Here is a 23,756-nt window from a genome sequence, read left to right as displayed (position 1 = left end):
ATGAGTAATTCTGGACAATGGTGCTTGAGAAAGATTTGAGACACGGCAAGGCACGAGGTGGTCTGAGGACTGAACTGATTCTCGAGTAATGGTGCCGGAGACTTTATACGGATGATCTGAACCACAATACGAGGATTACATCGATTATCAGGCAAGGAAAGGTTGTCTGGCAAGGCTGAGGAATGGCAGGACACAGCTGGGGAGTGGCCGGACAAGGCAAAAGTTTATATTCATATTGAGTCTCTGATTAGATCCAAGCAGATTGACCAAGTACCTCCGTATTATCAGGAATGGAACACAAAAGCGTGCACACCATCGATCTTAAATCGTAAGCTGACCTGAGGATCGACAGTGACGATTCTTTCTTGATCGGGCGGTGAATGGTACTGCGGATCGAAGCTGAATACAGACCGAGGACGAAGTCAAACGGGTCATCGGTGGCATATTTTGGTCAAGTTGATCCATTAGTGGAAAAAGTATACATTGATTAGAGATGCAGCAATCCAACCCCAAATATGCAAAACGCCAGAAAATGACCCTCGCCCGAATACATAAAAAAAGCGTCCCTTAAGCCACACTACCCTTAAGCGGCGTCCGACCCATCGCTCTCGATGAAGGACTCGCGCGCCGACTCTCACTCCTCGAGTTGAGACCACTCCGATCGAAAGCAGCATTCGCCGAGCCCAGTCCAAGCGAGCCAACACCACCCCTCGGCGACGTGCGTGTAGTATCAGGACTCAGGCCACGATTCGCCGGCGTGTTCATGCCCGAGGTGCGTCCGCTACGGGCAGAAACACCAACCGCATTGCCACCGCTGTGAGGATCTATGCCGCTGTGGCTGGAGGATGAGAGACGGTCATCATCGGAGCTGACATCCGCGAGTTCGAAGTCTTCCGGAGTGGCTTCTTCGAGGACACGTTCGTAGCTGGGAGAATTGGCGCCGCCTGCGCCGCCGAATAATTTGCCGAAACCATTTCCCCCGGCCTGTTTGCGCTTGAGGCGGATGGAGCCGCTGCTGGGTTTGCGGCCAAGCATGGTGAGGAATTTGTTGTAGAGGGCGGAGCGGCGGTCGCGACCGCAGAGGAGGTATGCTGCAAGGAGAAGGATGAGGAGGAAGATGAGAATGCCGGGGACACGGCGGGCGTAATGTCCCTTGAGGTTGAGGGAGTAGTGATCATCATCGTCGTCGTCATCGTCGTCGTCGTGGTCCGGTCTGAAGAGCTGAGGAGCACCACCAGCGTATTGGAAATCCTTGGGTAGGCTATTGCTGTCCTTCAAATTGCTGCCGAATCCCACTGCAAGCGCGCCCTCAGCTGGTGGAATCTGCGAGGAAGCGTAAAGCACGATTTTGCCCAAAGTCCAGGACAACTCTTTCCCATCGATCTTATCTACTGCTTGGAAAGCATCGATGAAGCCCTTGTCCTTGGCGTTGTCGATGAGCGCCTCAGTCTTGTTGGTCGTGCCATTCATATGCTCCAAGCCAATTCTTGGGACGCCGATACCCATGTGAAGCATGTTGATCAGCCAGCTTGCTTTGAAGCAGACCTCCTCTACTTCCTTCACATCGACCTTGACACCCCATTTTCCAGCTGCGACACCAGCCTCGAGGCTCTTCCAGTCTTGGGAGCAGAATTCTTCGACCTGCTTCTGATATGTTTCGAAATCGTACGCTTTTTGCTTATGTGAATCCGAAAAGACTGAATGTGTCGTGTGCCAGAACTCGGAAACGCCGACGAAATGGTTAACATTGAAATCAATGTTGGGAGTGTGAACGCCATCCAGGAGACAAGGCAGGTCGGAACAGGCCTTCTCCTTCTCGAGCAGGGGATATGTCCGTTTCATGCATTCAGGGAAAATTCCGGTCCCAATGAGATGTGCCTCCTTGCCTTCTAAATCAGCCGAGCCCGGCGCGATCTCTTCTCCGGTCTTCTTCGTAGCGATACCGCGAGGGAGACACGGATCAGGGATCTCATGTTCGGTAGTATATGACTCCACCAACTTTTCCACGTATCTCCTGCGCGCCTCATTCGCGCCGAAACCCAGCCAAGTTGTCACAAACACCCGATAGTCCAACGTTTCGCCGTTGATTCTCCTCAAGTTAATTCTTTTCAAATCATTCCAGTGCTTCTCCGATTCGGTCGCATTTGGCGCAAAAGCGATCTGCGCTGACGCTCCTCCCATGTCGAGAAAGCCATATGTACTGTGTTTCTTCGTCGAATGGTGTGCGTCTGGAGCATTGAACCCTCCTAAGAGATAATTTGCCGCGACCCAGCCGTAAAGGCCTTCGGTCTCTCCCGGGATGACCTGCACGTGCATCGCGCAGTCTGGCAATTGGAATTTGGTGTTCTTCTGGAAATACGAGCAGATATTCTCAAGTACCGCATTGCGCTGATTGTCTGGCAACAGGCGCATACCCGCTGTAGCAAGGAGGAAGATGGGAGTCTGCGCGACATCCTTTTTGGGCACAACACTGAGCGCAAAGTCCACCAGCTCTTTCAGATGTTCAGGTCCGACCTTTTCGGGCTTGGTTCCGAATGTTGATACGCCTGGCTTTACCTTCTTGATCCAGTCCTTCTTGGTCTTGATCTTGGGCAATTCCAGGAGATGTTCGCCGTCGTCGTCAGCGCGGGCGGCCTCTGCGTTGAGCCATTGATAGACGTAGACTCGTGTTCCTGACGATCCAGCGTCGAACACGAGGCCGTATTGGTGTTTGCCCATGATTATGATTAATACGATCCCGGTGAGTTGATCCGATTATGTTCTCTCATGCGGCGGGTGTCATAGAGTGTTGTGGTGATAATTTTACAGTACTCGCCAGAACGACGAGGATGAAGGTGAGAGCGAGTGTGATGGGCCGGCGTAGCGAGTGACAATGGTGTTTGGGACGGAGAATCGATAGTGTAGATAAGGACAACTCGCGAAAAGTTGGCGTATCTTTCTCACGTCTCTTGCCATAGAAATTCAGCCCTGACGATCTAATTGCATGCAAAGTCCCTGGGATGTCCAAGAATGGAGAGGGGCGACGCGCAATCCATCTGTTCGCCCGCATAATTTACGCGAGGGTTGTTCCCGCCCGCGTCGTCTAGCGCGTTGCCGATCCCACCCATTCTCTTTTCCGCCGAGGCACTCCCGCAGGAGACAACTCAATCCGCCAGGGAACGTCTGGTTGTGATGGTCTGGCAAATGTATAGAACATCCTTACTCACGTGTACTTTACCATCTCAGCAGGGAATCCTCGCCAATTAGCGACATCCAGGCTATCTGCATGAATTTCATGGTAAACATGACGAAGCGGGTTCTATGGGTGGTGACGAAACACGACAGCGGCATGGTAAAAGACGTAAAATCGTGATTGGATATCCCCTTGAACTAAAATTTGATTGGAAAACTAACGCCGAGACCCATCATCATCCTTCGATTCCTTCAGGCTGACTGCTGACGGAGGCGAATGTCCATGGTGGAGCTATCAAGAGGCACACATGCACCGTTGAACGAGAATGACGGTGGGCGACCGCCATCAATCTTGATGTCGAAGTTCATGACAATGTATGCGATCATCAACTTCATCTCCTGGGAGGCGAAGAAACGTCCCGGGCACGCGTGACGGACGGCGCCAAAGGTGAAGAAGTCGTCAGAAGTCACGATCAGACCACGGTTCTTGTGCTCGAGAACCTTCTCCAAGCGACCAGCGTCTCCGGAGACTTTGCCAGCCGGGCTAGACAGGAATTCCTCGTGGGGTCGCGAGAAGCGGAAGCCGTCCCATTTCTTGGGGTTTTCGTATTTGCTCTCGTCGGTCTGGATGGAGTAGGTGGGCATGATGACACGGACGCCCTGAGGCAAGTGGATACCACCGCTCAAGGTGATGCCGTTAGGGTCAGAGACGATACGGGGCATGCCGAGCTCGCCAAGCGAGGTGACGCGCATGGTCTCGCGGATGACCGAGTCGACACGGAGGAGGCTGTTGACGGCGTCCTTGGACCATTCGCCCTTGCTGATGGTCAGGACGCGTTCGGCTTCCTCACGCAGGCCAGCGACCAGTTCGTCGCGGTCAGGTGAGCTGTAGAGATCGAGAAGAGTCTGGGTGGTGACCATGCTGGTGGTGTGGATGGCAACCATGTTTAAGAGGAGGAGACAGCTGCAGATCCAGTCGACAGTGAGACGGTAAGGCTGAGCGTCAGCGACTTCGAAAGCGTCATCGAGAATCCACTGCAGGACGTCGACGGCAGGCTCGTAGGCCTTCCCTTGTGTGCGCATACGGTGGAGGCGGTCTTCGATGATGGGTGTGGCGATCTCCTTGCAAATGTTGAAGTGTCTACGGCATTCGCGAACGACGAAAGGGGCGACGATAGGGTGCAAGAAATCCGGAATCAGCTTTAAGATTGCGCCAGACTTGAAAGTCTCGGTCGAATACAATCGTGACGATTCGAGGAAGCGAGGATCGCGGCCTAGTAGATCATTAGCCCATGACGCCCGTGGCTGCTTCCTACATTGTGTCGGGGGCTGCGGGAAAACTCACAGAGGTCTTTGCCCGAGAAAACACGGTTGGCAGCCTGGCTGACAATTCGCATAGCCGTAGGGTAGACGTTGACGGACTTCCACTCGGTACCGGGCGCCCATTGCTCCTTCATGGCCATGACCAACTCGGCGTAAACATCAGCGGTAAGCAAAGGCAGCTTTCGGGTCAGCTGGCGGCGGACAACATCAAAGTGAGAGGCATCTTCAAAGTTGTCGCCAATGCAGTACTTGTGGGCGATGCTCTCCCGGCCGACAGTTTGGTGGTCGACTTGGTCATCGCTTTTGTTGAGGAATTCCATGACCTTGTCGGCCGGAATCACGACGAATGGGGGACGGCTGAACTGAGGCAGGACGAAGACTTTCTGGTTCTTGGAGTACTGTGGGAAAGAAATTCAGCATTGATCATTTGTGACATCTTTTGTAGAATGACAGAAAAGGCCATGAGATCCAATTGGGATCTCGCTTGACAAGACATAGTCTGCCCTCTCTATCATTCTACTGCAGTTCAAATTGCTGACCTTTTGGTATCCTTCCTGGACCATGGACGAAGTGTTCTTGATGGTGGCCATGCCCGCGCGGAATCGCGCAAACAGGCCATTGCCCTTGACTCCGACCCAGGGTTGCTGGCGGAGATATTTCTCCTGAGCCGAGAACATCGGCAAGATGAAGAAAGAGACGAAGGCATAGGTGACAGCCAGGCCACCAAGGGCCACATAGACGGAAGCGCTCACCATGGCGACGATGATGTTGGGAGAGGATCGAGAATTGAAAATCGCTGAAACATGGAAGAGGATTATGGCAGCGGCGGCATCGTGAGATATAATTATATTCTACTCCGGTTGCCCGCTACAGCACCGTACCTCGTTGGCGCAGGCTGCACACGTCGGCCGTGCGTTTCGCTTGAGTTTCGATCTTCAGCTCCGGACCAGGCCAAGCCGGTGTAGCAGGCACTGCGCTTCGTTAAGCGGCAAAATTACGTCGGACGTCGTTCCTCGTTTGTGAGGAGCCAATCAGAATTCTGCCTTTGCACTTGCTTTGTGGGGAAATGCGCTGATCGGGCTTCGAACTGTCCGGTGCATAACTTCAATGCGTCCTGGCTCTCACTTCATCATTATGCAACATTTATAGTTCAGCCTTCTTGAAGGGTTGATTGATCTCATCTCGGTTGGATACAGAAAGCATGCTATGATGAAGGACCGGAGAACGACGGATGTCTTCGGCGATAATGTTGTTGGCTCCTGGGCACGAATGAATACATTTATAGAGAGCACAGTTCCATGATGTACGCCACCCCACACAAACAAGTATTCGGCATTTTGTCATGTTGCAGTTTGAAGTATTGTACAGTCCGTCCGACAATATGATGGGCATGGCCCAAGAGCGATGCCCTGTTTTGAATAGAAAGCAGTGATGTGAAGTGGAGGATTTGCGCAACAAGATCACGATGCTTCGTGGCATTTTCCAGCGTCATGCAGATCCCCACCACTTGATGTGTGTAATATTCACCTCGGGGCAGCCAATATCGTGGATGTGATCGCTGCCCAGGTGGTTTCGTATTTCGCATTGGAACGTCACATCACCATCAGCGTTGCCCCGCCCGGAAGACGACCCCGCCTGTTGCTGTTGTGCATACACATGTCCGCGGATACTCCAGCACCCCACTCCCTGTCTATCAGGTACAGGAGAACACTCCGATCGCCGTTACGTACTGCTGCACCTACAGCAGGTACCGATCATCAGTATCCCGCACCTGGCCAACGTCTGCACTGTTCGCTTGTCCTGGTCGTTTCGACTCTCTACTATTGGCGTGGAGACATCGACTACACATAAAGTAGCCACTGCAGTGATTTATGAACATCACCGAACAGTCTCATGTATGGTATTAGAAACGACAAACGACGACTGGTCTCTCTCTGGCTTCTCGGACGCAAGATCCTGTGTATGTATGTTTACAAGGCTCATGAGCGCCGAGCCATCCTACTGCAAGGAAACTCTCAGTGGCATGTCCGCTTCACTCAGCTCAAGGTGTTCTCAAGGCTTGCGCGGCTGCATCGAAACCATACAAGCTCACACATTACGTCTGTTCACGCACAGCAGTCACGACGGGAGTTCGATTCTCTCCGGGGGTATCTTACCACAACGTTGGCATGATGCTGCGCCTCCAAACTCACACGCATCCCAGCCTATATATTGCTGACGTGCGGCGCAGGCCTTCGCCCGCGTGGCACAGTGGCTACTGCTTCGTTTCTGCTAAAAACGAATGATCCCTTGTTCGAATCAAGGCGTGGGTATTTGGATCTTCCATCGTGATCGACTCTTACCATGTTTTTGTTTTTCAATGTTCGTTGCGATAAGGGGGCTGTCATCATTACGAAAGTCGCTCGTGAGGCATAAGCACATATATAACCCTAACGCGTCTGATTCATCACCCTTATCTATTTTCTGCAGTCTCTCTGCCCAATTCAATTCCAAGGTCTTTGCACTTGAGTTGACAATTCCTTACAAGCCATGACAAGCCACCTCTTCAAGGGCAGTTCAAGCATCGATCTTATGACATGTCAAGTCGACGATGCGGAGATGTTGTGGTTTCTACACTCTGCCCTCTGATGGGCCGAGCACTCACACGCACGCAGCCTGACGATGTGTGTAGCCGACGGGATGGATCTGAGCTGTGTAGTTCCGATGATGTGTTCGGAGAGCGTAGATGAAGGTGCGCCTGAGAGGAGGCCTTCGCAATATGTAGCAACGCCTGATAAGCACATATCATCTCACGGACTGTGGCGAAAGCACCTAGTCAGGTAGGCAATTGAGGTCCGCGCGTGAATATGCGTCGACCGCATTCCAAGCAGGTATTCGCGTCGTTCGCGCCTGATCGTCACATGCCCAGGTGTGTTTAATTCACCATTACCTTGCTCCGTCACGAGCAATTCAAATGAAAGCTCGAATACATGTGTTTCACGTCTTGCTGTTTCCAGACTTGACCTTCACCTCTCTCCACTTAGCCTGGATCACTATTCGATGAAAAGCACATCAACTCCAAACACCTCCAATGACACACGATGATGTCGATACTGCACGAACAAGCCATCTCCGACGCCGAAGATGACGCTTTTGACACTCCACACGAGGCAACCAGTAACCGCGACGATAAAAGACGCGCCCAAAACGCCATTTTCGACCAGTGGCTGACCAGTCGCTCTGCCCAAAACGCCTTGAGCTCGGCAGGCAAGACTGGGTCATCAAATCCCGGCGATGACCACCAGTCGATTGCACAGTTGCTCGCCAAACAACAATCTGCCCCGATCGTGAAGAACCCCCGCGAGTATCAACTTGAGCTCTTCGAGCGTGCAAAGACGACCAACTCTATCGCATGTCTTGATACTGGAAGCGGCAAGACTCTGATTGCAGTGTTACTGTTACAACATATCATCGATCAAGAGCTCGAAAACCGAGCAGCTGGTAGACCGCAGAAAGTTGCCTTCTTTCTGTGTTGTTCTGTCGCTCTAGCATTTCAACAATTCTCGGTCCTTGAAGCGAATCTTGATCACAAAATCATCCGGCTATGTGGAGATGACCGGACAGATACCTTGACGAGATCTGATTGGGAGCAGATGTTTGCTGAGCACAAAGTCGTCGTGTGCACGCCTGCAATATTGGAACAATGCCTGTCGCGTGGCCACATCACCATGAAGGGGATCAATCTGCTTGTCATCGATGAAGCTCATCATGCGAAGAAGAACCATCCATACGCGACGTAAGACGGAAAGCAAACGTGGTAGCTCATCGCCGCTATATGAACGCTGCTGACCAAATGGACAGGATAATCCGCAACTACTATCGAACGGAGAAAGATTCGTTGCAAAGACCCCTTGTATTTGGCATGACGGCCAGTCCAGTGGACTCCAACACGGACTTTGCACAAGCTGTCTTTGAACTCGAAAAGCTGCTCGATTCTAAGATCATGACCACGGCTGATATGAGCCTCGTTGACGCGGTCAACAGACCATCGGAACAGCTCATCAGGTACGCGCCTGCACTGGTCGCAGACTACCAGTCGCCCTTTCTGCTATCCTTGAAGCAGATCTGCAACGACCAAGACGCCTTTCAAGGCATACTAAGACGCGCGTCAGAGATCTCACGGCACCTCGGTCACTGGTGCGCTGATCGTTACCTATGCGACGTCATACATCCCGATAACGAAGATGAGCTCGTCAGGACTGCAAAGAAACGCTTTCACGGCATGACATCTGCTTTGGAGTCCAGTTCCGCCGAGGCGGACGTTACAAAGATGGTTCAAGACATTATCGAGTACGTGCAGAGTCAGAAGACAGATATTTCACACAAGAACACTGAGGCATTACGAAAGTCATACGCCGAGGAAAACCTCAGCCAGCTGATGATCGGAACAACAACAACGACAAATATCATGAGTCGCAAAGTTGCACGACTGCTGCAATACGTGACCCCTGAGTTCGCGCGTGACAACGAACAACGCTGTATAATCTTTGTTGATTGGAAGCAAACTGCACGGCTTCTATGTCAACTAGTTACCGAGATCGGGATCAATAACTTGAGGCCTGGATTCGTGACTGGCAGCGGGAAGGATGATAAACTTGATCGCTCAACCTTCAGCCTTCGATCACAGGTCTTGAGTTTAACTCATCTCCGTAGCGGCGAAGTGAACTGTATGTTCGCTACAAGTGTTGCCGAGGAGGGTCTGGACATTCCGTCTTGCAATTTGGTCATCAGATTCTCAATTTACAAAACCATGATAGCGTATGTCCAGTCAAAAGGTAGAGCAAGGAAACGAAACTCGAAATACGTACATATGCTCGAAGAGGGCAATCACTGTGAGAAATTTCTTGCTCAAGAGGTGATCCGGGGAGGGCATACGATGCGGCAACATTGCGCAAACCTACCACCAGACCGTCAATTAAATGGCAATATCGATCCCGAACGCCTACTTGACGACGCTATTGATTTGGATATACATATCGAGGAGAGCACGGGCGCCAGGCTCACGATAGGAAATGCAATGGCGGTACTTGAACATTTTGTTTCTGCCGTTCCGTGTTCCAGCGACAGCCGATTGTCACAGTGCCCTACGTACGCCGTGTTCGCTCGCGGCGGTAGATTCCAAGCCGAAGTCATTCTACCTGGTAATTCTCCGATATGTTCTGCGACAGGCAAACCTCAGACCAAGAAGCAGCTTGCAAGGCGGTCCGCTGCATTCGAGGCCTGTATGCAGCTTCGCAAGAAAGCTTATCTAAACGAATTTTTCATGCCGATCTATCAAAAGAAGCTTCCGGCTATGAGAAATGCAAAGCTCGCCACGGGATTGTCTAAAGGCAAGTCATATCCGATACGATCGAAGCCATCTCTGTGGGCCGAGACAAGAGGTACCGTTCCAGACAAACTTTGGGCGACTCTTATCGACTTGGTGGACGGCGAGCTTGAGAGACCACATCGCAGATTACTCTTCTTGACGAGGACGCAACAGGTAAACTTTCCTCAATTTCCGATATTTCTCAGCAATGGCCAATCCGTCATGGTGAAGTCAACGAACCTTGGTGATAGAAAGCCTCTTGATGTCTCGGAACACATGACGACAAAGCTCACCCAGTTCACATTGGTAATATTCAACGACGTGTTCAGCAAAGAATACCTTGAAGAGCCGGAGAAAATGTCTTACTGGTTGTGTCCTGTGAACGAAAGTGTTACGACCGAGGGTGCCACGCACATTCTTCCCGGAAACATCATCGACCACGAAACGCTGGACGAGGTCGTCTGCAATCGCAAAGGATACCAGTGGACCGCCATCATGCCGACCACATTCCTACTCGACAAATTTGTCGTGGACCCGTGGGATGGACGACGGAAATTTTTCACGACGCGAGAGGTTTGCCACGACCTCACTCTGGATCATCCCATCCCGGAAGACGGCGTGTCGAAGAAGGATGCCAAAAGCATTCTCGAATTCAGCCTCAGCCCATTCAAGAAATCTAGTGGACGAGCGCAGTTGGCCACCACCCAGCCTGTCATTGTGGCTGGACTGTCGCCATACACTTTGCGGCGAAATCTACTAGCCAAGCCAGAAGCGAAGGAAATGACCAACAAAAAAGTGACAAAAGCATACATTTGCCCAGAACCACTTCGAATCTCTGCGATACCTTCAGATCTGGCCGCAACGTGCTTCTTGTGGCCCGCTATCATCCACAGGTTCGAGTCCTGCCTAATCAGTCTGGAGGGCATTTCAGTCGTCGGTGTCGATTGTAGCCCCGAATTGGCATTGATGGCTTTCACGAAAGACTCCGACAGCAGCGGTGATCATGACGCTGATGAGCCTGTCACTGTGAACATCCGCTCTGGGATGGGAGAGAATTACGAGCGTCTCGAGTGGTTGGGCGACACCTTCCTGAAAGTCGCGACCTCCATGTCCGTATACATCATGAACCCGGACGAAAATGAGTTTGAATTCCACGTCAGACGCATGCTGATGCTCTGCAACAAAAATCTGTTCAACCGCGCTTCTGATGATCATCTCAAGTTGTACGAGTATGTCAGAAGCAAGGCGTTTTCACGACGCATCTGGTATCCGGAAGGTCTGTCTCTGGTCAGAGGGACAGGTGTCAAGGCCGGAGATGCGCCGAAGTCAATGTTTCATGGCCCTGAGAAGCATGATCTAAGTCAGAAATCGATTGCAGACGTGTCTGAGGCTCTGATTGGTGCAGCCTTCCTACACGCCCGACGTCCAGGTAGGTGGACCTCGCAGCAATTCGACAATGCTGTTCAGACGGTCACCAAGCTCGTCGGTAGCAAAGACCATACCATGGTACGCTGGGAGGACTATATGGCCACATATTCGAAAGCGATTCCGAGCTATCAAACTGGTCATGTCACAGCAGTGCAAAAGGATCTCGCGACTAAGCTCGAAAAGGAGCACCCCTATTGTTTCCGATATCCTCGACTTGCACAAGTCGCCTTCGTCCATCCCAGCTTACCGTTCACTCATATCCAGCTTCCAAACTATCAGCGTCTTGAATTCCTTGGTGATGCGCTATTCGACCTAGCAGCTGTTACATTCCTGTTCGACCGGTTTCCCGACAAAGATCCGCACTTCCTCACCGAGAGTAAAATGTGTATAGTCAACAATCGCTTCCTTGGCGCCCTTTGCGTCAAACTTGGGTTTCATCGGCACATTCGCCACCATCACCCCGAGCTCCAAGGCCAGATCTCCGATTACGCCGTGCTGCTTGCAGAAGCCCACTCCGAAGCCCAGCGCCTCGCACAGGAGCAAGATCAGCCTCATCGTCTGCAAGACTATTGGACAACAGTCCAGGATCCTCCCAAATGCCTCCCAGATGTCCTAGAGAGCTTCTGCGGAGCCATGTTCATTGATTCCGGCTTCGACTACAACGTGATCCAAGACTTCTTTGATCGGCACGTCAAATTCTTCTTCGAGGACATGTCACTCTACGACGGCTTCGCCAACAACCATCCCGTCACCCGTATGACGGACATTCTCCAGAACCAACTCGGCTGCTCCGATTTTCGAATATTGCTCCGTGACTACGCTGGCGGCGAGGAGGGGAGGGAGAAGACGCTTGCCGCCGCGTTGATGGTGCATGATAGGATTGTGGAAGGAACGGCGACGACGGGGACGAGTGATCGATATGCGCGGGTCCGAGTTGCGAAGCAGGCCGGGAAGATTTTCGAGGGAATGTCACCGGTTGATTTCAAAGCGAGGTGGGCTTGTACATGTAGCAGTAGAGGAACTCAGGCGGAGTAATCTCTCTTTCCGAGAAGAAGTGGATTGGATGTAATTTTGAAACAGCACTGCCTCCCGTCTCAACTTTTTACCTTCTGGACCGGAATTTGGTCAAATCGGACTGGGCCCTCCGGCAGCTTGGAAAACAACGCGCCAATGCTAAATCTCCACCTTCAAGTCATACGCCTCTCCTACGTCTAGCTTTTCAGGTGGACGTAGGCTCGGAAGGAGACATGTCATATCAATCATCGGAAGTCATCTGGTACGAGTTCTCGGAAGTTCTTTCACACATCTTGCGTCATATGAGGACGTTTAAGTGATCATATAGTAAGTACAGAAAGAAAAACGTCATGAAGAAAGGAGCTTCCAGACTTTGTCGTCCCGCCCATCAGACTATATTTATACATCCGTACACCTTCCACGAGCGATCCCACCTCCGAGCTTCTTCACGAAGCAGTGGGAGAAAGTAGCGTGGGAGAAAAGGGGGGAACGCACTGGGAGCGAAACCGAGAAAGAAAAGATTCTCCATTGTGGTACGTTTCCAAATGACGACCGTCCAAATAATGCAGTGAGGGAAACAAAGAAGATGAGAAAAACCAAAAACCACAACCAAGCCATCCTCTCCGCACACATCCTCACCCCACGCCGGTATTGCGCAACTACCCATCGCGACGCTGCCACACGAGAGACATAGATGCCGTCATCATGCGTAAAAGAACAATCGTCTGCCTCCCAAGCTTTTATGTATTTGTGTGTACAAGTCTCGAAGTATGCTGAGACATGCTTTGATTTCCGTGGTTTGCGAGAGAAAAGAAAGAATTCCAATCCAAATCAATTAGCGTACACAGCGACCAACCAGCCGGAAGCCGCGTTGGGAAGATTCGTGCCATTATTCTGCTGATCGTCGCTATTTGACGATGAATAGTACAGACCTGGCTCTACGCCGTCGGTGAAAGCCGCGAGGTCGTCGGCGCCCAGCGCTTGTGGCAGAGACGCGAGCCATGCTTCGGTGGATACATGGCGATTTTCGGCATTGCTCGACGCTGAAGCTTGATTGTTGGCGCGAGACGGAGCGGTGTTTGAGGAGGTCGAGCCGGGTTGTTGGGCTGCGCCACGGGGGTATCCGTTGCTGCCAGAGTTGGTGTTTGCAGATGCATATCGCTCGTCCCGTTGGTGGCTCCCACTGTTAACGCTTGTGTGCGATGTCGGGGGCGTTAGTTGGTTTGGAGGCGGCATAGCACTGTAGGAGGAGGACGTTTGTGGGTTCCATGCATCGGCGCCCAGATACGATCCGCCACGAGGACGTTGCTGCTCATATGACGATCCGCCCGTGATGGGCACGCCATTGGCAGGCGAGAGAATGCTTGCTGGAGCTCCAGCAGAATTGGGTGTGCTGCTGGAATATGCTGGGCGGAACCCTCCGTGAGTCGGCAGCGGCGGCTGCTGTGGCTGGCCGGTTGTGGGTCCAGACGTCTGCGGTCCAGGAGAATGAGTCGGGTAAGATTCGTAGGCTCGGAAACCGCCATTGCTCACAGGAGCAGAGATGCTCGCATTTCTTGAAGGTGGGTTGCTGCTGGTAGTGTTGATAGCGCTCCAAGAGCCACCCCCAGCGCTGACAGGAGCCTCCGCTTTAGTCGCCGAGTCGGTTCCATTCGGGCTGGGACCGTTGCGGGTGTCCATATCCTCACTTCTGCCGTCAGCTGTGTCGTGACTGCTCGAGTCATCGTACGTCTTTCGGTAAGGATCAGCATCGGCCATTTCAACGTCGTCGAGATCTGATCTGCTGAAGTCGGCGAGAGTTCGTTCGAAAAGTCTGTATTCGTCGCCACTAGAGGTGCCATTGACATCAGAGCCATCGCCGTCTGCCACACCACCACCAGCTGCACGATCTGAGATCGGGCTACTTGCTCCGCCCTGTGATGCACGACGACCGCCTGCGTGGGCGTCTTTGGCACTTTTGAAGAATTTGCCGACACGACGAATGGTTCGATACCATCCAACAGCCATTGGAAGACGTGGTTGTAGGCTAGCTAGGAGCTCTGCAGCACCGGTCGCTGCGCTGAAGCCTGGGCTGCGACCTTGTGAAGGATTTGATGTGCGCTGTGCAAGAGGGGTGCACATGTGGCCCCTAGGGTCCATCTCCGGGAACGTGATGCAGTATACGCCAATGAAAGCAACGCTGTACAGAGCGAAAGCAATGATTGGCGTTTCCGCAAGCCGACAGTACCCATTGCAAGTAGTGATGAGGTCGATGATATCGCGAGCTGCGCCGAAGCAGGTATCGGCGTTGTCCTCCCAAAATCCCTCCGGCACTTTGTCATTTTCGCCTGTGAAGGAAGGCTCGTCCAAAGGTCCGCTAGGTTTGGTTTGGCTCATAGGCAGTAGAGGCAAGTACTCACGATGGAGGTAGACCTGGCACAAAAGGTGGACCACATGGATGAGCATATACGCAGCTGCTCCGCGGCCTTCAATGTGTGCTTGCAGGTTGTTGCGGCTCAAAGTCAACGTGTCGGGGAGCGTTTCCTTGAACTCTTGACAATCTCGCCGGAGCTGAGCAAATTTAGATCGCTCGTCCCATGGAGGATGTTGTTCTGTCCTGCAAAAATGTTAGCCGCCAACTCACAGGTCCAATGCGCTGCGACAGATAAAACGTACCGACGACCGCCGGCGCATGCCCAGTGCAACACCTTGCCGTACAAATCTAGAACTTTCACGTGGCGACTGATGATACCTTCATTCTCGCCAGCTTCCAATCGAACCTTATTCTCTCGGGCATCAAGACGTGTCCAGCCTCGTGGCGGCGAATCCTTTTTCTCCACCTTGATTCGCTTCGCAGATTCGAGTTGTCTTTGTTGAGCCTGCTCCTCATCTTCTCCCAGCATCAACGTGCGCACGCGATCAACGAAGACAAACTTGCGCTCGCTTGCGGGCAGCTGAACGCGGAACAATCTCGGATCGAGATTATGCGGGCGATACTTCCCACTGCTAGTATATCGATCCAAGATGAAGCAACTCCAAAAGGTGCGACGCCTAATCTCCTGCTGCAAGAAAAGATCTGCATCCTCAGATGCCAGCATTCCGCGACCTGAGAAATCGCCGGACTTCAGACCAACGTCAGCCTCGGGCGCATCGACATCGTTGTCGATGGGAAGAGACCGGTTCGTCGTAGGATCGTCTAGATCTGCGTCAAACTGCAGGCCCAATCCTTGTGCAGTCCGCACAGCTTGTCCGACCAAACGCCACGCATGCCACCCTCGCGACGCACCCCATTCGTGCAATCCCAGCATAAGATATGCTTGCACAAGCTCGATGGTCTCTTTGCTCTGACCAAGTGTGTATGGTATGAACCGTTCATTCGCAGCCTCCGCGTAATATTCTGAAGCGAGCATCGGGTTGCTGGGACGACCCTGAACGTGTGGTGAATGGTGGGCGACCAACTTCGGATGGAAGCGTGCAGTCAGTGCAAGGAAGGCGAGCAGGAATTCGCTAGACATTGGCGGCTTTACGACGACTGGTAAGGCACCATTTGCGTTGTACACTGGAGGCTGCGATTTGGCAGCATTGAGTGGCTTTTTGAAGGTCGTCGAGTGGATGAACGGCAGATCGGCCGAGTAGTGGAATTCATAGATCTCCAAAAGTTCCAGCCAGACGTTAGCGGTCAGGATCTTCGGATCGAGCGCGTCAAGGAGAGGTCGAGGACTTTCACGGGGTCCGGCGGAGAAGCCAGCGACATATGCCTGTGTGCCCTTTCGCGGTCGTTGCCGACGCTCAGGATCCATCCCGGCTGCCAAAACCGATGCGAGCTCTCCGCGCCCCAACATGCTATCCCGATTGCGAGCGCTGTTCCCGTGTCCTCCCGCCAAAGCTGCTGGGTATTCACATTCTCGCCCCGCCGATTCACAAGCCCGACATTGCGTGCCGACCCCATTGTTCACACATTTCACTTTGGACCGCCGGCAGCGGGAGCAAGCAATGCTGGAACGCATCCGGCCGGGACCAGCCTGCCTAGGCGAGGGCCCGGCAGGGACGTAAGACTGACCAGCGGCGTTCGGCGCCGCGGAGCGGGGACCGTCGAATTCTTGAAGAGAGCTGAGCAGGGAGTCCACAAGTCGGTTGTTATCGGAATCCACGGTGGGCAACGACAAGTGAATGAAATTCGAAGAAGTCGGCGCGATGAAAGGTGATGTGCCTTTTTGCTCGGGCGGATCGATGGCGACAGCTCCGCGAGTGGGAATTCCAGCCGGACTTAAGATTGATGGAGCAGGTATGAAAGAGTGATTGAATGTGACGACGGGTTCGACGTAGAGGGTCATACGCAAGATCGTGTCTTGGGAGGATGGATCGTGAGCGGAGGAGGAGCCTGACGGAGAATCGAGAGGAGACCGGAGGAAAAGGCGTGGCGATGGGAAATGGGCGGAGATCGGAAGTGGAGGTGGGCGACGCGGAAGGCTCGACGAAAAGAAGCAGACGGGCAGACGGGGGCGCGGGCAGGCGCGGCGGGTCGGCAAATGGCACGAGAAAGAGCGAACGGCGCCGAGCGAAGCGGACGGACCGAACAGTGCGCCAACTATTGCTGTCCCTGGCCCAAAAGGTACGTAGCGGGCCCGGCTTGGGGGCTTTCAGCGGGTTCCGCGGGCTGGCTGTAACACACTGGCGTGCCCGGTGTACACCTACGGCTTTCGGGGGAGGGGAACAACAATCGATGATCTTGATAAATTTCGATGGACGGCGATGATCGATAATTCGAACTGTCATCCACTGTTCATCCCGCGCGCGCGCGTGTGTGTGTGTAGTGTGACGGGTGTATTCACGAATTGTGCAGACACTCTTCTCGGGGGCACCGTATCCTCTGACCGGTGTTATCGCGTTGTCCGTGGGAAGATGAACATATCGATGCAGCGTGTATGTATGGATGGAAAGTGGGTGCGCGATCGGGATCTGTGGAATACAACATGGATGTATATCGTTTTATAGACCCCATACCGCCACCCCCTTTGCCTGCCCGTCTGCTTTGCAATCTACACCTTTCATCTCCCAACAACCAAAACGACGATGAAGAATCCGATACTTATCGAGTGCTTCAACCCGTCATCTATCGTCAACATACATAATCCCGGGTGAGCATGGCGGGTCGTGCAGATACTTTACATGGAACGTCTTTGCACTATCACACAAGTCCCGAAACGGGTCGTCCAGGATCCTAGCTTCACGGGCCACTCTTAACTCGATCGCACCCATGGCTTTCCCACTTCGCCGGTACATGCATGCGAGGTCTCCGAGGATTGGTGCCCTCGTAAGCGCCTACAAGATCGGAACGTTTTGCACTCGAGATGAGCACGAGAATCGTGTTTGGTTGCGCAAAACAAGTTCCGGGCTGCGGTGCATGCTACTGCACTGAGACACGTCCCCGAACGGCCACAGCAGGGCCCACAGCATCGTACGGGCCATGCGGAAAAGTCAAAGGTACCGATGGCCTGCGAGAGCGCGTGTTATGCGTGGCTGCAATCTGCAAGACCTGTCGCAGATTTCCCGAAACAGACCCAAGGTTTCCGCATGTTATCAGAGCTGCCTCGCGGGTACGTACTTGGGACTTTCCGGAGATTTGAAATCGAATTTCTTTCGGGAGAAATGAAGGTACGAATCGTCTTCGTTCCGAGGTCTGCATATCTGCGCATTGTGGCGAGCTAGCGATCGGAGACTAAAGAAAGAAGAACAATTGCTTGCGCCTCATGAGCACTACGCTCATCATCACCAATGCCGTGTCCATAGTACGTCAGCCAAAGTTCCCGTCGGGTCCATCGTCCTCTTGTCCGCGGGTCAGCGTCTACCAGTGTCATCGATGAGCCAGCGGCTCGCGTATCGTCGCAAACACCACCGGGAATGGATTTGCAGACTAGAGCATCGGCTTGGGCCGGGCGCCGCCCACATCCTAACGAAGCCCATGGGAAGGCAGGCAGGTGGCATTCATCAGGAGAGCCACAGAAAGTGGTCAGGAGGGTTGTCGTCAGAGCGGGGATTTAGCGTGTTCCGGAACTGTCATCCCGTGCGAGCCGGGGTGGGCTTGCCGGAACGGCTTTCCAAGGGTTCAGAATGTTTTCTCTGCCCAGGTGCCTAGGTATTTGCTGCTGTGCTGTGCTGCACGCGAAACCTCGAGTGCATTCGCCATTCTCGGCAATTGTAAGTGATTGATCAGGTTAGGTCTGTTTACATCCTGGGCTCGGAGGTTAACTATGCCCTGTATATCGTTGTGAGGACAGCGCACGAGACATGAGTCTGTCAGTAAACAGCAAATTCGCTGGGGTGCTGCGCAAGATCCCGTGGGTACCTCGTGTTGACTACGTCAATGGTGAACTTCACATCAATCACAAAGATGGAAACTGACTACCCTCATTACACCTGATATACTTCAACAGCTCTATCGTGTGTGCCTACTCGATGTCTCTCACGATCAATTGCCTCATGTTTACCCAGAATAAATCTGGCCGTGAATATATTGGGAGCGTCGTCTCGTTTATGAAGCCAGCTCGTGGGAATTCCTCGCATGTGCGGAGGCTAGAATTGAAGCCCAGAAAAGAATAGCCGAGGGCAAAAGAAACGCAACGACGACCGAATGCGCGGGTCTGCAGGGTCGAAGCTGTGTTCATGCCTCGTTTATCGCCGGATGCAAGCCCACCATTCCGGTCGACGTACTGACGAGGAGCAGGACGGCAGGACCCCACGAAATCGAGGAAGAGAGTAAGCTCGACGCGTGCTTGTTACCATTGGATAGCTACCTAGGTACAGGAATGTCATGGCGTCTGCGGAGGATATGACCACGTTCCATATGATGCAATTGTGGATGCTGTTCCAAAGCAAGCCCGACCAGATTTTGGGAAATAAGGCGTGAAAAGGCTACAGCACCGCCACTTTCCCACTTGCTGACTCGCTTGGCATGATGTGGTTGCAGCGTCGATCCTGTTCGGTACGCAGTGCCGTTTTACCATGCCTCGTTCATCACGATCAGCATGGTTGCTGCAGATTTGATCAAGACATTGAGCGGTACCTCTTCATGTGCGGCAGGAAAGCAGGGCCGTTGAACCACAAGCGTCGGCTTTTGTAGACTTCGCAGAAGCTGGCACGCTACGTCAACCTGGCATCCCTTACTTCGGACTCAACCTCGTGCCGTCTCCTGAGGGCATTGTATGCAGCTCTCAAGGAGCCCGGGGCGTTCGACGAGTTTTGTTGAGGAAATTGGTGCCTGAGAAGTGCTAATGCCAGACTGGCCATTCCGGACCAATTTGAGAAATGGCGTAATCTGTAGTAGTCACCACCTGGAAACGATTGGACAGCTCAACCTGGTACTGTGTGGAGGATGTGATGAACCCGCTGTTGAATCGGAACCTGGTCCGATAGTCATTTTGGAAACTTGGCCGAGTCTTTGACAGGGGCTAGGTCGGTACCAAACGACCTGCCAATCACTTTCGCAAAACAACGCTATCGCCTGCAAATGCACTCATCTTACTGCTCGCGGAGACTTGTTCCGACCCTGGCGATTGAACATTGGCCTGATCCAGATCCGATCGCGTCTGTAGCTTCTCAACGGCGTCGACGACGAATCCTTCACAATCTTTGGAACATCAAGTGATCGTCACGACGATCCTGATGACTCGATGAAATCACAATCAAGATGAGATTGGCGTTCCCGTGCCACTCATCGTAATATCAGCGCCATCCATTGGTCGTTTCTTCTTCTTGGCCTTTTTCTTTGGGACAACCGCGGGTTTGTTTCCGTAATTGGTCAGGCGGAGCTGGCTCCCGCATGTGAGACATTGTCCATCCGCAAGTACGCCGCAAAAGATGCTCAAACAAATTGAGCAAACGTAACCGATGTCCACAATCCTGCGATGGCAAAAGCATGCTGCGCGAAAATCCACACCGGCGCTATCTCCCGGCATGACTAGGTGTTGACGCGCGGTTTGGTCCGGCAGATACGCGAACATGAGATATTGTAGTAACCCAGCGCGAGTGGTCGCATCGAGGGCCATGTAGACGCCTCCCGTGGCATCAGCGGCCTGCTGCAAGAAGACTGTGTCGCCCGCTAACTTGAGGATGTCAATAGGGATGTTGAGTCGCTGGCATGCGAAGATCGCGTTCATGATTGGAATGTATTGATTCGCTAAATCGCCAGAAACAGAAAGGATCAAGATACGCGACACAGGACTCATACTGCCCGCGTGTGGTCGCGATGGATCTGCACCGGCGACGTCGTTGCCTCCCGCGACAGCATTTGGGTCGGAGTAATTGAACTGCGCACTCGAATTTCCGGTTGGAAGCGTAGCACTTTGCTTGGAAATGTAATTCAGCGCCATGGTCAGGGCGCCAGCCATCATGGTCGTCGGGGAGGAGGACAAAGCATGAGCAGTTGTGGTATTCAGGAGGTCTCGCAGATTGTACGTAAGAACATTCTCGAGATGTGCAAATGGTCGATACTTGTTGGCATCTTCTAATGGCTGGGTAAAAGCATCCTTTTCCGCTAGATGGCTGGAGTTCGCGGCGCTACCATTTCCATTTCCCGATTCAGGCTCTGTCTGGCTGATTTTCGCGGCAGGGTATAGCCATACAGCCTTTTCGCAGTGACTCGCCAGTACAGCAACCTTGTTAGCATGGTTGATAGCCAGGTGGGCGTTTATCAGCACCAGGGTATTGACGATGACTTTGGACAATGGCAAGGCGTCCTGAAGCAAATTCCAAGCGTGAGGATTCGTGTCAATGATAATTGTCAGTAACGAGGGAGGCTCAGCATCATCCGCCTTGCTATTCCGGTCCGTAGCATCGATAGCGTTCATCTTGAGCTATTCTCGCTTGACTCTCCTGCATTAGCGAAGAGTCCGCCCTTGAACTTGTTGTCGTGCTTAGACAGCTGTGGTCAATGCCGTGCAATGACTGACCACACAATGCTGACAATTTCAGGACGGTATTAATTCATTGATCGAGCGAGCGCTTCTTCATGATGTGCTGCACACGCAATCCACAATGAAGTCCTCCTACTTGATTGACCTGCCCAATGCGAATCCAGCGAGTACAGGATAGTGTGAAGACTACTGCAGGCCAATTGACTGCCCCAGGTGACGTCGGAAAAGCGCACAAGCGGCAAAAGCCCAAAATGGACTTACCGACTGCCGAAGTTTCGCCGCGATGACGGTGTGTGGAGAGGATGTTTTTGTCCCGAAACCTCGAAAAGTAAAGCCGAAGAGTGTATGGGCATAGTATTGATCAACAATGCCTGCGCCACGACGTATCTCATGACCAGTAACATGCTTGACACTTATTGTTCTATACGAGTGATGCTCGATAGGTATGGCATCTTCCATGTCGGCGATGCTTAATCGAGCGGAGTCCGACTTCATGTGAACGCCTACATTTTTATATATTTGTAATGGCAATGGAGCATAGATGAAGTGTTTGTCTTTGTCTCTGCTACACCGGTCCCTGAGTCTTTGATTTTTTCGAAATTTTCATTGTCACCACGCGATTTCCGCTCCTGCGTCGGCGTTGCGGTGCCGATAACTGCTCTGGAACCAAGACTTCGAGACGAGGTCATATGTCAGCGAACATGAGTATCGAACAGAACCATTCAGGCTCGTCCACCGTGACAGTCGATCCCATAGAGCTCCAGACGATATCTGCACAAGAGAAACTCCCTCAGCAGCAAAAGTCATTCCTAGTACGACACGGTCTCAACCGCATCCGACCAACCTCCTCCAAGCCCACAAGCGATGGCAACTCCTCCGATCGTAATGAAAGCTTGCCGTCTCCAACCACGGCAGTCGAGCATACGGAAACATGGAAGAGCCCAGCGATTAACATGTACCGAGTTCCGTCGACCTTTTGGGCATTTGCCCTCATGGGTATGAACGACGCAACCTATGGTGCTATCATCTACTACCTTGTGGATTACTACGGACTGAGCTACACGATTATATCGCTCGTATTCCTCTCACCATTTGTGGGTTACAATCTTTCCGCTGTCCTGAACAACATGATTCATATGAAGTTCGGCCGTCGAGGGGTGGCCATCATGGGGCCACTGTGTCATATTCTCGCCTATATCATAATCGTTCTTCATCCGCCATTCCCGGTCTTGGTGTTGGCATATTGTTTGTCAGGTTTTGGAAACGGCTTGCTGGTCAGTATGTCTCGCTTATCTCAAAGATCTCACGAAACGCTGATTGATACAGGACGCAGCGTTCAATGCCTGGATAGGCGTCATGGCAAATGCGAATGAAATGTTGGGGTTCTTGCACGGCTTCTACGGTCTTGGAGCAACCATCGCGCCACTCATAGCTACAACTATGATCACAAAGGCCGAGCTGCCCTGGTTTTACTGGTATTATGTAATGGTAAGTGGCATGCAACTCCACCAGCTGAGCACGTACTGACACTTTCCCGATAGCTTGGTGGAGCGGTGGTCGAGCTCGGAATCTGCGTCCACGCCTTTTGGTCTGACAGCGGTGCTCGGTATCGCGAGGACAACCCACGAACGTCAGACGAGAACGGGTCGCGATTCAAGGAAGCACTTACCAAGGCCCCCTTTGCTCGCGTGACGTGGTTGGCGGCCATCTTCCTGCTAGGCTATGTCGGCATCGAAGTTGCCCTTGGTGGTGAGTTGCTCATCTTGGGATTGCCTGAAAGACCTTTTTGAATATGGTAGACGCTGACTTGGATTTACAGGATGGGTGGTCACTTTCATGATCGACATTCGAGGCGGTGCTCCTTTTGCCAGTGGAATGACGGTACGTGCGAGCTGATGGACACCATCTCTGTCTCCTCGATTTCAGGCTGACCATTCTAGGCTACGGGATTTTGGCTTGGCATCACACTCGGCAGAGTCATCCTGGGTTTCGTCACTCCCAAAATCGGAGAGAAGCTCGCCATCTTGGTACGCTGAATAAAGTCTTTGCTTTCGAGGTACTTGTCACTGACTATGTCTAGATCTACCTACCGTTGGTCATGGCCTTCGAGTTATGCTTCTGGCTGATTCCACAATTTTACGTCTCCGCAGTTGCGGTCGCCATGCAAGGCTTCTTCCTGGGCCCGTTGTTCCCCGCCGCAATTGTCGCTTGCACGAAGCTCCTTCCCAAACACCTCCACGTTTCGGCGATCGGGTTCGCAGCAGCTTTTGGAGGTAGTGGAGGCGCCATTTTCCCCTTCGCAGTCGGAGCGCTCGCTTCATCTAAGGGTGTTGCTGTGTTGCAGCCCATTGTGCTGGCGATGTTGGCAGCCATCTGGATTGTCTGGCTGGGACTTCCGAGAATTGGGAAGAAGTCGGAGTGAAGCGCTACACGCGAATGGAGTATCGCGAGGTGGTCTGTGATGTTTGAGATGTCCTTTTTAGATTTACAGCCGCATGCCTACGACGTCGTGTAGCTACGAATGAGATGGTTAACGAACGCAAGCAAAAGATGATTCATCGAGATCACATCCCCGCGAAACA

The 23,756-nt window shown here is 52.6% G+C and overlaps 6 protein-coding genes and 1 non-coding gene across 7 annotated transcripts; 3 read left to right on the top strand and 4 right to left on the bottom strand.

Moving 5' to 3' along the window:
* Positions 1-430: 430 nt before the first annotated feature.
* Positions 431-2,965, bottom strand: K489DRAFT_381536 (uncharacterized protein). The gene has a single exon (XM_033605143.1). It carries the CDS (start codon positions 2,716-2,718, stop codon positions 568-570), a length of 2,151 nt encoding a protein of 716 aa, XP_033458574.1. The 5' UTR covers positions 2,719-2,965; the 3' UTR covers positions 431-567.
* Positions 2,966-3,423: 458 nt separating this feature from the next.
* On the bottom strand, positions 3,424-5,171 carry K489DRAFT_321370 (putative P450 monooxygenase; the record flags this gene model as incomplete). Its single annotated transcript, XM_033601543.1, has 3 exons — positions 3,424-4,445; positions 4,517-4,892; positions 5,034-5,171. 3 exons carry the CDS (start codon positions 5,169-5,171, stop codon positions 3,424-3,426), a joined length of 1,536 nt encoding a protein of 511 aa, XP_033458573.1.
* Positions 5,172-6,730: 1,559 nt separating this feature from the next.
* K489DRAFT_t37 lies at positions 6,731-6,806 on the top strand. The gene has a single exon. It is a non-coding gene; the product is annotated as a tRNA-Gln (tRNA).
* Positions 6,807-7,283: 477 nt separating this feature from the next.
* K489DRAFT_402422 (uncharacterized protein) lies at positions 7,284-12,304 on the top strand (the record flags this gene model as incomplete). Its single annotated transcript, XM_033607048.1, has 3 exons — positions 7,284-7,313; positions 7,403-8,269; positions 8,335-12,304. Exons 2-3 carry the CDS (start codon positions 7,575-7,577, stop codon positions 12,302-12,304), a joined length of 4,665 nt encoding a protein of 1,554 aa, XP_033458572.1. The 5' UTR covers positions 7,284-7,313; positions 7,403-7,574.
* An 810-nt stretch (positions 12,305-13,114) lies between these two features.
* Positions 13,115-16,269, bottom strand: K489DRAFT_321611 (uncharacterized protein; the record flags this gene model as incomplete). Its single annotated transcript, XM_033601558.1, has 2 exons — positions 13,115-14,879; positions 14,939-16,269. 2 exons carry the CDS (start codon positions 16,267-16,269, stop codon positions 13,115-13,117), a joined length of 3,096 nt encoding a protein of 1,031 aa, XP_033458571.1.
* A 3,675-nt stretch (positions 16,270-19,944) lies between these two features.
* K489DRAFT_389443 (transcription factor Tfb4) lies at positions 19,945-21,108 on the bottom strand (the record flags this gene model as incomplete). The annotated part of the gene is made up of 1 exon (XM_033606506.1): positions 19,945-21,108. One exon carries the CDS (start codon positions 21,106-21,108, stop codon positions 19,945-19,947), a length of 1,164 nt encoding a protein of 387 aa, XP_033458570.1.
* A 508-nt stretch (positions 21,109-21,616) lies between these two features.
* On the top strand, positions 21,617-23,750 carry K489DRAFT_381532 (MFS general substrate transporter). The gene is made up of 6 exons (XM_033605142.1): positions 21,617-22,448; positions 22,501-22,662; positions 22,716-22,923; positions 22,994-23,055; positions 23,115-23,201; positions 23,255-23,750. The coding sequence occupies exons 1-6, from the start codon at positions 21,876-21,878 to the stop codon at positions 23,594-23,596; spliced, it is 1,434 nt and encodes a 477-aa protein (XP_033458569.1). The 5' UTR covers positions 21,617-21,875; the 3' UTR covers positions 23,597-23,750.
* The last annotated feature ends 6 nt before the right edge of the window (positions 23,751-23,756 follow it).

This window comes from Dissoconium aciculare (genome assembly GCF_010015565.1).
Source record: "Dissoconium aciculare CBS 342.82 unplaced genomic scaffold K489scaffold_8, whole genome shotgun sequence".
NCBI lineage: Eukaryota > Fungi > Ascomycota > Dothideomycetes > Mycosphaerellales > Dissoconiaceae > Dissoconium > Dissoconium aciculare.
Note: the sequence above shows the minus strand (reverse complement) of the source record. Positions and strands in the feature narration are given on the sequence as shown.